An 18,239-nucleotide genomic window follows, 5' to 3' on the forward strand; every position below is an offset into this window, starting at 1 on the left:
CAAACAGTGGAGAGATCAATTCCTAGTGTGTCTTCTGTCTCTTATACACATCTAGATGTGTATAAGAGACAGGAGAGAGAGAGACACAGAGAGAGAGAGAGAGAGAGAGAGAGAGAGAGAGAGAGAGAGAGAGAGAGAGAGAGAGAGAGAGAGAGAGAGATAAACAGTGTTAGTCTTACCTGTGTATATGCTGGCGTTAGATGCAGGGATGCCAAACTGGGACTCTATGAACTTGGGTATGAATGTGATGAAGGCTGTAACGATGGCACATTCTGCTGTGTAGGACAGACTGACAAACAGGAATGTCGTGTTGGACAGGATCCTTATCGCTGCCTTGGGGAGGTCTGGGGAGAGACCAGAGACATGAGTACACTAAAAGACAAACATACAGTAGACACACACATGGACACACACACACACACAGCTTGTATGCTTGGAGGTCTGGAGACYCTAAACGTGTTTATGTTAATTAACGGTGAATTGCGGTGAGACTGGCAGTCTTTTGCATGACAATAACCGGCTGACAACATTTCATGAACGCCACAGCCCTATAAATAACCCACTGTTACCGGGCAAGGCAGGGCGGGACGAGGGACACTCACCTCAAATAACACCAATGACCCAATGAGAAATAACCAGAAGCAAAGACGGTGTGTTCTTGTGTGTTCAATAGCCCTGGGTGGTAACACATTACAGCTATCTAGACACACAGCTACTGTGCACCAATTGGACAATTTTAGCATTTTTTCTTCTTCTATAAAACGTTGGATTTACATCAAGGATCCGCAACATTGACCAATGTGAGTTGTTTCTCTACAAGGAAGACGTCCTCTCTCTATAACACACCAGAGTGATCACTGCTTGGACAGCAGCTGTTTGTTATTGGTCACAGAGGAAACTGTTTCCTTTCACACCTCAGGAAGCATCATCAGTATCAGAGGTTTTACGCACGCACGCACGCACCCACACACACACACACAATCCTCTGTGTAGTGTGTGTGTTGTGCTGAGAGAATGTATATTTTGTGGAGTGTGTGTGCGTAGAGTGTGTGTTGCGGCATTGATGACACGAATCAGCCACTTGAAACACCTCTTAAAGTTCAATTCCACATTTTTGCACATATCTCTCTCTCCAGTCATAACCAGATTATGTGAATTAGCCTTAAAAAACCAGGGACCCCAAATCCTGCTTCCCCCCTGCCTGAAGACGATGTATAATTAGAGCTATAAGCTCCTCCTAACCCAATTTCACCCTTTCTTTTGTTTTATTGTTCATTGGATTAATCACATGGTCGTGTGTGTGTGTGTGGTGTGTTGGTGTGTGTGTGTGTGTGTGTGTGTGTGTGTGTGTGTGTGTGTGTGTGTGTGTGTGTGTGTGTGTGTGTGTGTGTGTGTGTGTGTGTGTGTGTGTGTGTGTGTGTGTGCGTGCGTGAACACATCAGAATGTTTGGGTTCAAGAGGTCATGATGATACAATTTGGACCCTAATTATTGAAAGCCAATAGCTAATTGTTTACTTAATTTGCCATCCCTCTCTAGTCACATGGTTGTGAGTATAGGAGGACAGAAAGTTGAGGTTTGTGTCATGAATGATCCAATGCGTTTGGACCCTAAGCCAATCATCCTTTAGTTTCAACAAGACATTGGCCCTCCCCTCCCCTATTAGTCAATCATTTGACTAGTTCCCCCCTTCAGMTTTTTCCACTTTTTCAGGATTGCAAAGAAAATGAAATGAATGCAAACAGTGGAGAGATCAATTCCTAGTGTGTCTTTGGGCCAATGGATCAGGTACAGAGTGAGAGAGACCGTTTGGGTGAATGTAGCCTAGCYGTTAAGAGCGTTGGACCAGTAACCGGAAAGGTCGCTGGTTCGAATCCCTGAGCTGACTAGGTGAAAAATCTGTCGATGTTTCCTCGAGCAAGAAACTTAACCCTAATTGCTCCAGTAAGTCGCTCTGGATAAGAGCGTCTGCTAAATGACTAAAATGTAAATGAATGGGAGAGTTATTAAATCATTCAACCACATCATGATTCCTAAAAACAGCCTTCAGAAACAACAGTGTGTTCTAAATGGTCCCCTATTTAGTGTAGTACTTTAGACCAGGGCCACATACGGTATTGCACTACATAGGGAATATGGTGTCATTTGGGACATAGTGAGTCACAGTCGTTTTCAGAAGGTGGAAACAGCCACTTCAGTGGTCTCCTGCCTTTGGGGCACAAAGTGTTGAATTTATCTTTTCCACCCAAACACAAACATGCTGGCAGGCAGCCTGTACTGGACTCAAATACACAGAATAAAAAGCCCAGAAAGCCGTGCCTCATCTGCAGTTTCAGAGTGATAAAGTTAGATTAGTATGTGCTGTGAGGGGGAACGTAACTAGGTCCCCCAGAGAGGCGAGGAGAGTCACAGGAGAAAGACTTTGGAAAATACTGGAGAGGAAATGAGGGGACTTTCTTTTTGACATAAGGACACTGTGTATACAGTGGTTCATCAATTGAGCTTCATGCCGTGACACGTTTGTGGTAGAGGGCAGTAAATTACGCCATTCCGTCACACTATCGCAAGGGAGAGTTAGAACGTTGATTAYGCTTTTGGTTATGCTTTTGGTTTCTCTCAAAAAACAGAAAGAAAGTATTCTAAATAACAAACTGGCTTTATTTACCACAGTGTGGAAAGACTGATAGTCTATATAGAGTACGTTTCTGAAATGCAGAGTCCTTCTATGCTGATGTTAAGAAGAAACTGAATGAAAGAGAGTCCAGCGAGAATACAGAGGGGAAAAAGGTTGCCCATCTTTTCAAGACCTGAGCTATTTCATTTATTTGTTTTATTTATGAAATGTACTAGTTTATTTGGGCAATTTAATGTATTTGTTTAGGCTTGGCCTATTTAGTAGGCTGTTTTTGCAGCATAAAGCTATATTTGTCAGCATAAAGCTGAGCGACTCACTCATTCCTGGCTTTGGATCAAAATAAATAAGTACCGACATTCTTACTGATCATCTTTATTAAAGAAATGTTTTGACCCAGTTAATCAGTTAATCTGAACATTGAGCTCAGGGCCATCCTGTTTCCATTGATTATCCTTGGGATGTTTCTACAACTTTATTGGAGTCCACCTGTGGTAAATTCAATTGATTGGACATCATTTGGAAAGGCACACACCTGTCTATATAAGGTCCCACAGTTGACAGTGCATGTCAGAGCAAAAACCAAGCCAGGTTGAAGGAATTGTCCGTAGAACTCCGAGACAGGATTGTGTCGAGGCACATATCTGGGGAAGAGTACCAAAATATTTCTGCAGCATTGAAGGTCCCAAGAACACAGCGGCTGCATCATTCTTAAATGGAAAAAGTTTGGAACCACCAAGACTTCCTAGAGCTGGCCGTCCGGACAAACTGAGCAACTGGGGGAGAAGGGTCTTGGTCAGGGAGGTGACCAAGATCCCGATGGTCACTCTGACAGAGCTCCAGAGTTCCTCTGTGGAGATGGGAGAACCTTCCAGAAAGACAACCATCTTTGCAGCACTCCATCAATCAGGCCTTTATGGTAGCCACTCCTCAATAAAAGACACATGACAACCCACTTGGAGTTTGACGAAAAGCACCTAAAGACTCTCAGACCATGAGAAACAAAATTCTCTGGTCTGATGAAACCAATATTGATCTCTTTGGCCTGAATGCCAAGCGTTACAGCTGGAGGAAACCTGGCACCATCCCTACAGTGAAGCATGGTGGTGGCAACATCATGCTGAGGGAATGTTTTCCAGCGGTAGGGACTGGGAGACTAGTCAGGATCGAGGAAAAGATGAACGGAGCAAAGTACAGAGAGATCCTTGATGAAAACCTGCTCCAGAGTGCTCAGAACCTAAGACTGCGGTGAAGGTTCACCTTCCAACAGGACAATGACCCTTAGCACACAGCCAAGACAACGCAGCAGTGGCTTCAGGACAAGTCTGAATGTCCTTGAGTGGCCCGGCCAGAGCCCGGACTTGAACCTGATCGAACATCTCTGAAGAGACCTCAAAARAGCTYTGCAGCGACGCTCCCCATCCAACCTGACAGAGCTTGAGGATCTGCAGAGAAGAATGGGAGAAACTCCCCAAATACAGGTGTACCCCGCTTGTGGCGTCATTCCCAAGAAAACTCGAGGCTGTAATTGCTGCCAAAAGTGCTTCAACAAAGTACTGAGTAAAGTGTCTGAATACTTATGTAAATGTGATATTTCCGGGGGTTTTTTATTATACATTTGCAAACATTTATAAAAAACTGTTTTTGCTTTGTCATTATGGGGTATTGTGTGTAGATTGATGCAAAAAAACGATTTAATCCATTTTGGAAAAAGTCAAGGGGTCTGAATACTTTCCGAATACACTGTAAATAATCAGATGTGTGTTGCGAGCTGTCATTTTCCCTATTTTCTTTGCATCTCACCCTATTCCATATATAGCGCGCTACTTTCAACCAGGGCCCATAGGGCCATTTGGGACGCACCCTATCTGGAGAGGGGCAGAATAAGCATCACTCCAGCTTAGCTACAACACATTGGTTAACTGAGGATCTCTAAGGCTAAGTCTATTTCAGGTGAATCCATGCTGATCATTGGGTTTTTAAGGATGACTGCACTGGTCTTCCATTGGCTAGCAGATTAGTGACTCATCATAGAGCTTCTATTGGACAGCAGATGACTGAGCCATTATCACGTTCATATTTGACGATATCCCATATGGTTCACATACCCTCTTTTCCAAGGGAAAACCAATGGACTGTTACATTAAAAGAGGTAGTCTATGGCCCTGTACACACACACAAACACACCTTTGATGTCCTTCCCGAAGCCCATGCCGGTCTGGGCGTTCTGTCCCTCCGCCTTCTCCATCATAAAATCATCATCGCTGGACACGTCATCTYCTGATGAGGTCATCTTCTTCTTCTTCTTGTGGCGCGGAGGCAGCTTCTTAGGGAAGGCAAACATGGGGAAGATGACCAGGAGCATGGCTATAGAACACAGCAAGAACCCACTCCACCTGGGGACCAAAGGTAGACATAGATAGATCGATACTGTTAGAACACATCAACACACACGCACACACGCACGCACGAACACACCCTCTTACCAGTTGCCAACAAAGCGTGGGTCACTCTGGTCAATATGGACGACAGTTGTAGGGTCGACGTAGAAACCAATCAAAACTCCTCCTAACAGATATCCCGCTGCCGGCCCCAGGGCTCCCATCACATACATGACAGCTGGAAGAGAAAGAGGAAGAAAGAAGAAGATTACATCATTGCCCAATTGTACGCAGTTTGACTTTCACTTTATCTCTACCCCTCTGGAAAACACACATAACAAACACAGGTTGGAGAGGTTGGAGCAGAGGGAGAAACAACCAATCACAACCAGGGATACTACAGAAATAGCCAACTACATGACATAATAGCTACAATGACCATAATCCATTGCGAGCATACTTGTCCGGTCTGTTTCTTTTATGCCTGCTACGTAAAATAGACAGAAGAATGCTTGATCAGAAGAATACTCGATCGATAGGAGAGCAGTAGCTTCGCGAGGTATCTCTACCTGAAAATACATGATCTAAGTGATTGAAAGTCGGTCTTAGCAGTCATAAAAATATGCCTTATTTACTTTGAAGAACTACTAAAACAGTGATTTTGTCAGACAGCGTAGGCAGCAGCTCTATAGAGATGAGATGATGACTTGGAATGAAATAAAGTCATGAAATAAAACAAATGTAATATGCACAACAACTTCCGGGTTAAGCGAGCAGTGCGTCAAGAAGCAGCGCGGCTTGGCAGGTCATGTTTCGGAAGACGCATGACTCTCGACCATCACCTCTCCTGAGTCCGTTGGGGAGTTGCCGTTGAGACAGGATTGTAACTACAAATTGGATATCACGAAATTGGGGAGAAAGCAATCTCGTTTGAGTGTGCCAAAGCGCAGAAAAACTGCTGCATTTATGAATGCGCAACACCCGCTAAATATGATCGGTGTCAGTAAATGTCGTCAAAAATTGTAATTCAATTGTTGCCAGTAGCACAGTTAGTCAGTAACGCTCTAAACAGCATAACCAGCTCTGCTAGGGTGATACAAATGGTCCGAATGAGGTGTTCTCTCATTTATGTCTGGAAGTAGCTAGCTAACTTTAGCCAGTTAGCTTGGGTGCTTGACTGCCGTTGTGAGGAACGCTTGGATTAAACCTACTCCTGGGCCAGAGTGTGCAGTGTGACCTCTGAACGCCCGGAGATCGAAAACGCTCTGAATATACAGTACCAGTCAAAAGTTTGGACACACCTACTTCTTCAAGGGTTTTTCTAAATTTGTAAATTTGTACTATTTTCTATATTGTAGAATAATAGTGAAGACATCAAAACTTGAAATAACACAGAGAATTGTGCATTAACCAAAAAAAGTGTTAAACAAATCCAAATATATTTTAGATTCTTGAAAGTAGCCACCTTTTTCCTTGATGACAGCTTTATAGTCGAAATAAATAAAAACCCTTGAATGAGTAGGTGTGTCCAAACGTTTGACTGGTACTGTATGAACAGACAATCTGACAACGCTCTGAATTTACGCTCAGATCGCACACACTGGATGCATTTACGAACACACCCTTAGTTGTCAATCAAATGTATTTGGCATTGATCAAATGGGCGGGCGGGCAGGCAAGCTCCCATTCAGTTGTCAAAATGTGGGTTTGGACAAGCATGCATTGGCAGGCAAGCTGCAGAAGGACGTACAGGCCAGTGCAATTTTGACAGCCAACTAGGTAAAACATTTGAGAGGGTTTATCTACTGTTCCCTCGATAGATTTTAGCTCCTCTCGCTCCGGTTAGCATTAGTTGTTGAACTTGTTGATGTGCACAACTGAGAAAGAGAAAGACAACCTGTTCATGGTTGTTTGATCAATAGGACTGTAAAGTTCCCAAATGTAAGAGGACTCCCGTGGTATTTACAACATTTGCAGGTATCCATTGAGCTTTATTTTGTGGTTTTGGCGAACGCGTTCTAATGATCTAAAGTTGCACTGTTGCTACTGCCTGTAAACAAACACACGGTCCAGTTCAAAGTGAATGATGGCAGGCCCGTATGGCAATTGGCTTATTTGCATAAAGGCCAATTGTAGCTCTGATTGGCTATGGCGCACCGGTCTGCGTAGACTCCGGTCCTTGACAAGACAGATGTTTTTATTAGGTTTTATTTACTGCAGTGTCTATTAATTGTCAAAACGCAGGGACGCTTCCCACTCTATATTGCCATAGAAATTTCACAAATGCCTTACTATACGCCATTCCCAAGCATTCTATGAATTTATGAAAACTTTAAAAATATATATATAATATAACCTTTTTGTAACTAGGCAAGTCAGTTAATACTTATTTCCAATGACGGCCTAGGAACAGTGGGTTAACTGCCTTGTTCAGGGGCAGAACGACCTATTTTTACCTTGTCAGCTCTGGGATTCGTTTACTGGCAACCTTTCGTTTACTGGCCCGACGCTCTAACCACTAGGCTACCTGCCACCCCACAAAATTACCATATCTACTGTAAGTACTCGCTTGTCAGAAAATGTTTTTACATTTTTTTTAAAGTGTCATATTGTTCCTATGAAAAGATTTGAATAAGATTTCATGTCGCTAAAATGCTGTCAGTTCCACTTTAAATAATATGAGATAAGGGGGGTTGACATGACTGTGCATATGAGAGTTGTAACCATTTAGTCTCCACACGTTTTTACATGTGCCCCTATGACAACTGTTAATGACACAGCTAGAAAAGTGGAGGGGTGGCAAGAAGAGGTGGAAGACAGGAGGAAAGAGAGAAAGCTGACCGGGAACCTGTGGAAGCTATTCATTAACCCATGGAATATTACTACAACCATCTATAACAGCTGACCTGGAACCTGTGGAAGCTATTCATTAACCCATGGTATATTACTACAACCATCTATAACAACTGACCTGGAACCAGTGGAAGCTATTCATTAACCCATGGTATATTACTACAACCATCTATAACAGCTGATCTTACATCACAACAATACAGTTCCAGCTGAACTGGTCACTGTCTCAAATGGCACCCTATTCCCTACTTTTGACCACAGCCCTATGGACAGTACTGCACTACATAGGGAATAGTCCGATCTATAACAACTGATTCTAGATCAGCGGGGACTTCAAATGAAGCCCGGGGCATTCAGACCATCACCTCTCAGACAATTACTGACCATTACTTTACAGGAGACGGGAAAACGTTTTACAACCTGGCTGATACACACACACGCACGCGCACACACACACACACATGCATGAATGCACACACACGCACTTCTCTGGACATGTGGAAAAACCACCCACGGACATAGAGTAGCCTGGAAAGTCAAAACAATTATGGACCTTAGTCAGGAGTGAGGACTTCTATAATTACACCTAGAACATTTCCTAAACTGCCCGCCAGGTGTGTGTGTGTGTGTGTGTGTGTGTGTGTGTGTGTGTGTGGTGTGTGTGTGTGTGTGTGTGTGTGTGTGTGTGTGTGTGTGTGTGGTGTGTGTGTGTGTGTGTGTGTGTGGGTGTGTGGGTGTGTTGGTGTGCCAGAAGCTTATCCATTTTCCGAGCTGTGTGTATTTAAATGATGTCGTCAATCCACAGAGCCTGTAGATACAGCAGCATTGGTCTGTTCACTGTGCGCATGCTGCCCCCCCCCCCCCACAGACAGACAGACAGACACAGACAGACAGACAGACAGACAGACAGACAGACAGACAGACAGACAGACAGACAGACAGACAGAACAGGACGACAGACAGACAGACAGACAGACGCACAGACTCAATAGAACACGTGTGTGTTTCTTCCATGGTGGGGCTTCAGCAGCGTCACCACCGTCTTATAAGGGCTAATTTAATTAAGAGCGAATAAGTAAAATCTCTAAGAAGGTCCAAGGGGATAAAGGGAGAGGGGAATTATTCCTTAAAGCACAAAGCACCCATCTGTAAAGAGCCTCTTATCTGCCTGCCACACACAGAGAGAGTGAGAGAAAGAGAGACAAGCAGAGAGCGACAGCGAGAGCGTTACTGAGAGAGACAGCACGAGAGAGAGAGTGACAGCGAGCGCGTTACTGAGAGAGAGAGAAGAGAGAGAAGAGAGAGAGAGAGAGAGAGAAAGACAGTGGCGAGATAACCAGAGAGCGACAGCGAGAGCATTACTGAGAGCGAGAGAGGCAGAGAGAGGCAGAGAGGTAGAGAGAGAGACAGAGACAGCGCAAGAGAGACAGAGAGACAGAGAGGCAGAGAGAGACAGTGAGAGAGAGAGAGAGAGAGAGAGAGAGAGAGAGAGAGAGAGAGAGAGAGAGAGAGAGGAGAGAGAGAGAGAGAAGACACAGCGGTGAGAGAGAACAGAGAGAGAGCGATGTGTACCATTCCCTGGGCTAATGAGCAAACAGAAAAAAAAAGCCTCCCTCAATTTACATATACATAAATCTCCATGTAGAGAACAAATTCCCCCAACAGATGCTGGTTCACTAACACCTTCTCCATGTCAAATCAATCACATAATTTCATATGCACAGAAGGCACCTTTCACAAAAGCAATATCGCTATCCAGACACAGTGAGTGGAGAGTCATTACTTTTTCATTGTATTGGGTGCATTGCAAATGCCATCCTATTCTTTTGGGCATGGTCCGAAGTAGGGCACTATATAGGGAATAGGGTGTCATTTGGGACGCACACAAGTAGTAGAGACGGGTCCAGAATACTACATGAGACAGAGACAATGAAGAGGGTTTATTAGAGGTGGCAGTGACAGTTAGAGGTCTGCTTTTACTATCTCTACGATGATTAAAGATCCATTCATAAAAGAACAGGCGCAAGTGAGTGTCTTTGTGTTGTTTGCGTGTGTGGTCTTTGTGTGTGTGTGTGCGTCTGTCTTTGTATGTGTGTGTGTGTGTGTGTGTGTGTGTGTGTGTGTGTGTGTGTGTGTGTGTGTGTGTGTGTGTGTGTGTGTGTGTGTAATTGTGCCCCATGTGTTATCATGCGTTTGTGGTTCATGGTGTATTTCATCCTGTTAGAAGGAGACCAATAAATGTTAATGACATAGTTGCATAAGCTATGGTGCCTTGGAGATCCTGTACATCAGCCTGTCAGCGTATCGTCAGCTTATCGTCAGCATATCGTCAGTGTGTGTGAGAGACAGAGCTATGTATAGACACAGTGAGCATAGCCTTGCTATTGAGAGAGACAGAGCTATGTACAGACACAGTGAGCATAGCCTTGCTATTGAGAGAGGCTGCCATCGGGAGACCTGGCTATCAAGAGAACAAAGAATATGTGCCCACTGTACAAATTTTTTCCCGTTTATTTTATTTATTTAACTAGACAAGTCAGTTAAGAACAAACTCTTATTTACAATGACGACCTACACTGGCCAAACCCGGACGACGCTGGGCCAATTGTGCACCGCCCTACGGGACTCAAAATCACGGACGGTTGTGATACAGCTTGGATTCAAACCAGGGGTGTCTGTAGTGACGCCTCAAGCACTGAGATGCAGTGCCTTAGACCGCTGCACCACTCAGGAGCCCATTGAGGTGGAAACTGAGCTGCACTTCCTAACCTCCTTCCAAATGTATTAGAGACACATATTTCCCACAGATGACAAAGATTTTGAAAACAAATCCAACATTGTTAAACTCCAATATCTGTTAGGTGAAATACCACAAAGTGCAGTCATAGCAGCAAGATTTGTGTCACGTTGCCATGAGAAAAGGGAGAGGAGCACAAACACTAGAATACCAAGAGTGTGCCGAGAATGCCAAGAGTGTGCAAAGCGGTCATCAAGGCAAAGCGTGGCTACTTTGAAGAATTCCAAATATAAAATATATATTTTTATATATTTTTTAAAATATAAAATATACACTTTTTTAAATGTTCAATTCGTAACCTGAGCATGATCAAAATGTGTTTAAAATATGCAGTATGTTACAAACCGTGTTAGTGAAATATAGTAGTATATCATCTGCATACAGTGACACTTTATGTTATCCACCAGCTCGGTGGATTCCAGTGAAAGTGGATCATTTTAAGGCCAAGAAAAAGCAGTTCTATCGCAAGTGCAAAAAGGAGCGGGGACATAAGACACCCTTGACGGGTCCCTCTGGAGAGGGGGAAGTATTTTGAATGTTGAGAGTTGGTGTGTACGCTAGCCGTAGGAGCAGAATAGAGCAGACGTGAAATTGCACCCAAAACCAAATCTTCCCAAAATCTTAAATAAATAATTCCACTCCACCCGGTCGAAAGCCTTTTCCGCATCAAGAGAAAAAACAATTTCGGGGTGTGAAGAAACAGAAGGAGAAAGTATAATGTTCAAAAGACGGCGTGGAAAACAGTTGTCGCCCTTTGATGAAACCCGTTTGATCGTCAAATATGACATACTGAAGGCAGGGTTCCAACCGGCATGCTAGAACCTTAGCTAATGGTTTAACATCTGCATTCAAAAGTGAAATGGGCCGATATCCACCACATTCTGCTGGATCGTTATCTTTCTTGAGTATAAATGAGATGGAGGCTTGAGTTGACGTTGGGAGGAGAGAGCCCTGTGATAACGAGTCGGTGAACATATCTAATAGTAATGGGGCGAGGTGATCTGAGAGTTTCTTAGAAAAATCGACGGGAAAGCCGTTGACAAACTTTAGACCGTTTGTTATCTCATCTAGATGCAAAGGGTTGTCCAGAACTTTACTCATGTCCATATCAATGGATGGAATAAACAAGTTATCTAAAAGGTTGTACATACATTATCTGATGTGGGTTCAGATTTGTAGAGGTTAGAATAAAATGACACAAAAGTTGAATTAATATTAAAGGGATCACTTGTAAGATTACGGGACGAGTCATATACGTGAGAGATAAGATGAGATGCTGACTGGCGTTTAAGCTGGTGAAGTGTCATATACCTGAGAGATAAGGTGTGATGCTGTTCCCCGGGCTTTGCTAACCCATGCTTTACGCAATCTAGTATGGTTGGTAGCACGTAGTTGCGTTTCATGAAGAAATGCGATATCAGTATTCAGGCTCTTCAGATGTGAAAATACTCTGGAGCGCTTAATCTGCTCCCCACAGCCATGAATGTTCCATGTCACCAGTCTGACTGGAAGCCCCAAAATACCATCCCGACTTGTTGTTGAACTAGACATGAATCCTAATAAGAGGAGAAATCAAATGAAAAAGAAAGAGGAAAATACAGATTGAGAGAGGAGCAGCATGAAAAAAACATCTGAAAATGCCAACCTCACACCTCTTTAAWATCATGTATATGTATTTGTGTGTGTATGTGTGTCTTCCGGAGGGGTTGGGTTAAAAGAGGAAGTCAAATTCCGGTTGGACCAATAAAATGATCTCTTAATCTGAATGTCTAAATGGCGCCCTACTCATCACAGTGCACTACTTTTGACCAGAGCCCTATGCGCCCTAATCAAAAGGGAAAAGGGTGTCATTTGGGAAAGCTCCGGAGGTAGGGCATTAGAAACTACATAATGTGCCATAAGTCATAAAGAGCATTAGGGTATTAGTCAAGAAGAACATGGAGTATTGTGGAATAAAGCAAAAGAACCAAGAAGCCAAGTCTAAAAGCATGGTTGGAAAAGAAAACGTCAACCTTTATCAAGAGTCCCTAGAAATGTTCTAACATCCTCTTCAGTCACCTTGCCTGCCTTAACATTAAAACCGCTGGGCCTCGAGCTCGAGGGAGGTAACGCATGAACTCTCTGAAGCGATCCACTGACATGGTTTCTTCAAAGAAAAGTTTCCCAMACATGTCTGACCAGAAGCTCTCCATATACATGCTCTTTCCACTGAATGGTCCATCCACATACATGATAGAAATGAACGCTTCCAGCTCATCAACAAACAGATCCCAGGCAGTGTCTCCTTAATCRGTGTGCACCTGAGCCATAGTACAGTCCCTGAAAGCATGTCCATGTCACATAAACAACGAAAGCTGGTGAGTGCATTGCTGATGTTGTTTTTTGCTTTAGATCTAGATCTCTCAGTGATGACATTTGGTGCTGATAATCAGCCCGGAGCGCTGTCACTGGCTTCTTCTATCTAAACGGTGCCATCCCTTTCTCTCTCCTGTCTCACTGTTTCATTTGGGAGTGGCACTGGCACCTGCTCAGTGGGCACCGTTCTGGCTTTTTTTGCGCTTATGCCACAGAGGTGGAGGTTATTCAGTCTGATGCTTAGAATCAGAAGAATAATCATCAGCGATGTCATGATTCATTTCTTCCCCGCCATCTGAGTCGTTTTCATTCCGATCTTGTAGCAGCGCTAACACATGTGCATCCATTCGTCTTGGTCTTCTTGCCATTGTAAATTACACACGCTTTCACTGTGTACTCCAAGTAGTCAGAGTGGACTGATAAAACTGCTTGGATTTGGTGGACTTATATAGGGTACATACCATTTTGAGATTATAATAATATACCAATACAGTAGAATGGCCCGCCCTGTTGTTCACTCACAATTGGTGATTACATAATTATGCAACATTTGCTTCCCCTCGCTCATCAACTCACCCATTCTCCCCCTTTCTCCCCAACATACTTTACTTCATTTATTTCATCTGTTGTTATATGTATGAAATGATTTTCGGTATAGTTTAAGTTCAGGTTTGAGGCAGTTATACAGGGTGATTATCAACTGGGCAAGGCACATTCCACTGTCGGGAGAAGGAGGGGCAAAGGGGGAAAACCATAAACAAATGACATGCCCTCATAAAACTGGTTATAGATCCAGTTCTGTTTTTGATATTAAGATTCTAACAATGGCAGTGTGTTATATAGACTGATTTAGGAAAAGTAAAGGACGGAGGGGGGCATGACTTTAAAAAATGGCAGAGTAATAAAACAATTAAAATCATGAGCAATCAAAACGACTGCTTTAGTGGTTCTAGTGTTAAGAGCACAAAGCACTTCATGCAGTGTTTTCATTAGCGCCATATGGTGTTTATCCAGACCAAGTCTAAAACATTGCATTGTAGCTACACAGTAACAATAAAGTCAAGGTGATACGAGCAGCGAGCTCATTATGATGAATGACTTCAATCACATACACCATTACTCTACTGACCCTCTCTGTCCATTCTCATACAACACACTGTCCATTAKTTCTCTCTCTGGGTTAGGGAAAATAGGATTCTGAATGGGAATCTCTCTCTCTTTCCCTGAAAATAGGGTTTTGAATGGGAATCAATTGTTTGATCCCCACAAGAATAGTAAAACAAACACGTGTGTGCATTCATTATGCGTGTGTGTGTCCTACAACAGCTGATATGTCATACATCATGTCTCCCCTAGCATTGTATAACTTTAAGTCATGCCAACCCCATCCTTCATATTAACAGTGTTCCGCTTGACAGTGTTCCGCTAAACCGTGTCCAGCGCCAGTCACTGCACCGCCCCGCTGCTTGGCAGCCCGCCAGGGCTGTTGGCGGCTCCCGTTTCCACGATGAAGGGCGGGCAGGGTTGTCGTCATGGTGAAGAATATGCTGGCGATGCAACATCCCGCCGCGGCATCACACACACACACACACACACACACACACACACACACACACGTCACAGGGGATTGAGGGACGCATGCCGATGAGGAACACACACACACTTAAACACCAAAGGCTCCATTTACTCAGTTACGCAATGGGCCTTCTCCGGTAGTATGTGAAGGGCAGGGAATTATATAGTGTGCATATACTGTGGCAGTAATACATTACAGTAATACATTACAGGCTCTCAATGATTGGTTTTGCCATGTCAGCTAACCGCTCACGCTCTCAGAGGTTCCCAAACTTTTTATAGTCCCGTACCCCTTCAAACATTCAACCTCCAGCTGCGTACCCCCTCRAGCACCAGGGTCAGCGCACTCTCAAATGTTGTTTTTTGCCATCATTGTAAGCCTGCCACACACACACACTATACGATACATTTATGAAACATAAGAATGAGTGTAACGATGTTCGTCTGAGGAAGAAGGAGTAGACCAAGGTGCAGCGTGGTACGTGTTCATGATTTTTAATAAAGCTGAACACTAGAACAAAAAATAACAAAGCTGAACAAATGAAACAGTTCTGTCTGGTGCAGACACACAAAACAGAAAACAACTACACACAAAACCAACATGGAAAATGGCAACCTAAATAGGCTCCCCAATCAGAGACAACGAGAAACAGCTGTCTCTGATTGGGAACCAACTCAGGCCACCATAAACCTACAAACCCCTAGACCCTACAAAATCCCCATAGACAAACAAAAACCCTAGACAATACAAAAACTAAACAAACCACCCTTGTCACACCCTGACCTAACCAAAAAACAAAGAAAACAAATATAACTAAAGTCAGGGGGTGACAATGAGTGTGAGTTTTTGTCACAACCCGGCTCGTGGTAAGTGACAAAGAGCTCTMATAGGACCAGGGCACAAATAATAATATCATTATAATCAATCATTTTGCTCTTTATTTAGCCATCTTACATATAAAACCTTACTTGTTCATCAAAAATTGTGAATAACTCACCACAGGTTAATGAGAAGGGTGTGCTTGAAAGGATGCACATAACTCTGCAATGTTGGGTTGTATTGGAAAGAGTCTCAGTCTTAAATCATTTCCCACACAGTCTGTGTCTGTATTTAGTTTTCATGCTAGTGAGGGCTGAGAATCCACTCTCACGTAAGTATGTGGTTGCAAACAGCACCAGTGTCTTCACAGCACAATTTGCAAAGGCAGAATACTCTGTGAGCAGCCCTATCCAGAAATCTGGTGGTGGCTTCTGATTAAATTAAATGTTCACAGAACTGCTTGTTGCAATTTCGATGAYGCTCTCTTGTTCAGATATCGGTAAGTGGCCTGGAGGCAGGGCATGAAAGGGATAACGAATCCAATTGTTTGTGTCGTCCGTTTCGGGATAGACCCTGCGTAATTGCGCACCCAGCTCKCTCAGGTGCTTCGCTATATAACATTTGACATTGTCCGTAAGCTTGAGTTCATTTGCACACAAAAAATCATACAATGATGGAAATACCTGTGTGTTGTCCTTGTTAATGCAGACAGAGAAGAGCTCCAACTTCTTAATCACAGCCTCAATTTTGTCCCGCACATTGACTATAGTTGCGGAGAGACCCTGTAATCCTAGATTCAGATCATTCATGTGAGAAAAAACATCACCCAGTTAGGCCAGTCGTGTGAGAAACTCATCATCATGCAATCAGTCAGACAAGTGAAAATTATGGTCAGTAAAGAAAACTTTAAGCCCGTCTCTCAATTTTTTAAAACGTGTCAATACTTTGCCCATTGATAACCAGCGCACTTCTGTATGTTGTAAAAGCATTACATGGTCGCTGCCCATATCATTGCGTAATGCAGAAAATACACAAGACTTCAGGGGCCTTGCTTTAAAAAAAGAATTCAATTTTCACTGTAGTGTCCAAACCGTCTTTCAAGCTGTCAGGCATTCCCTTGGCAGCAAGAGCCTCTCGGTGGATGCTGCAGTGTACCCAAGTGGCATTGGGAGCAACTGCTTGTCTACCGGTCACAGCTTTTGCGCCATCAGTACCAGATACCAACACATCTTGACCATTTGATGTCACAAAGCTGTCCAGTACTTAAAAAATATCCRCTCCTGTTGTCCTGGTTTGCAGAAGAGGATGTCTTCCTTAATTGACCCCGCAAAAACGTAACGGACATATACCAGGAGCTGTGCCAGGCCCGCCACCTCTGTTGTAACGCATAGAATTCACTGGCTTGTATGCGAAGCAGTAATTGTTTCAAAACATCTCCTGCCATGTCACTGATGCGTCGTGAAACGGCGTTGTTTGATCAGTGTTTATTTTTGCCAGTGAAACGAGGCTACTCAACCGTGAAAAAAACATCACCCAAATGTARAGCCCCGTTGGAAAATATAAATGGACTGTRTGAAAATGTGAATGACATTTTTATTTGGCATACTCCCGACGGCATTGCACCCCAGCTTGAGAATAGCCGCTCTAAGTGAACATTGTGAATGATAATCACCATGTTATACCCAAGTGGGTGCTACACATTGGTGGTGGATGAGGTGACTGTCCCTCTTGTACGCACTTTGAGCATCTGAAAAAGCACTTGATATAAATCCCATCAATTATGTATGAGTTATTACGGCATGGCCTTTCTGTAGCATAGATTCTGCCAATGAATCTGCATTGATACCAGAATCAAGGAACGAACATGTGAACACAGAGAAACTACATTTTCAGAACGGACGTCTATTGGGTCTTCTCGACATCAGCCAAGGTAAAACAATCCCCCTCCTCACACACGCATCGACGCACACACACACACAATAGAAAGGGAAAGGGAAGGTGGAGAAGGAGAAAGGGAGGAGGAAATGGGAGAAGAGGAGGTTGTTCAATTTGACGCTGACATCGTTGACCCCAATTTATCTTTTCCATTTCTATGTTTGCGGTGGATATGAAACTGTCATGTCTGGCTGACTAACTCATTGATACCAGGGAGACAAGGTGGAGGAGGAACAACAGATGTATTGTACCCAGAAAGGAAGAAAGAGAGAGAGAGATGAAAAAATAGAGGGAGAGAGACAGAGAGTAGAGAAAGGGAAAGAAGACTTTATACAGAGGGAGAAAGACGAGAGAGAGAGAGAACGGGAAAGATAGTAGGTGGAGAGAGAAAGCGAAAGAGAGAGAGAAAGAGATGAAGACAGAGGGCTATCTCTTCTCCTATCACTTCTACTGAGTGATAAGGCTAGCTTCTCAGTATCTGTCTCCTCTCTCTAACCTTCACAGACAGGACAAAAGGAAAGGAAGCTTTTAGAGACTGTTTGGTCAACGCCTGAGTGGTGATACTTGATACTGTATTGTTTGTGTCCAAATACATCCATACTAGAGGTCGACCCTGCCATTCCGATTAATCGGGGCCGATTTCAAGTTTTCATAACAATCGGAAATCGGTATTTTTGGGCGCCGATTTGCCGTTCTTTTTTTTTTTTTCCTTTATACATTGATGAACAACACCAAAGCATTACTCAGTGTGTGTGTGTGTGTGTGTGTGTGTGTGTGTGTGTGTGTGTGTGTGTGTGTGTGTGTGTGTGTGTGTGTGTGGTGTGTGTGGTGTGGTGTGTGTGTGTGTGTTGTGTGTGTGTGTGGTGTGTGTGTGGTGTGTGTGTGTGTGGTA

At 43.6% G+C, this 18,239-nt stretch overlaps 1 protein-coding gene across 1 annotated transcript in view; it reads right to left on the minus strand.

Annotated features, from left to right (window-relative positions):
- slco5a1 (solute carrier organic anion transporter family member 5A1) overlaps nucleotides 1-18,239 on the minus strand; it is a 125,680-nt gene that overhangs the window by 53,278 nt on the left and 54,163 nt on the right. Inside the window, exons 3-5 of the mRNA XM_023972811.2 lie at nucleotides 5,118-5,250; nucleotides 4,819-5,027; nucleotides 180-344 (exon numbers count right to left, since the gene is read on the minus strand). Coding sequence (XP_023828579.1) covers nucleotides 180-344; nucleotides 4,819-5,027; nucleotides 5,118-5,250 — 507 coding nt within the window. The remainder of the gene's footprint in view (nucleotides 1-179; nucleotides 345-4,818; nucleotides 5,028-5,117; nucleotides 5,251-18,239) is intronic.

The sequence above is a fragment of the Salvelinus sp. IW2-2015 genome, linkage group LG27 (genome assembly GCF_002910315.2).
Source record: "Salvelinus sp. IW2-2015 linkage group LG27, ASM291031v2, whole genome shotgun sequence".
NCBI classification, from domain to species: Eukaryota; Metazoa; Chordata; class Actinopteri; order Salmoniformes; family Salmonidae; genus Salvelinus; species Salvelinus sp. IW2-2015.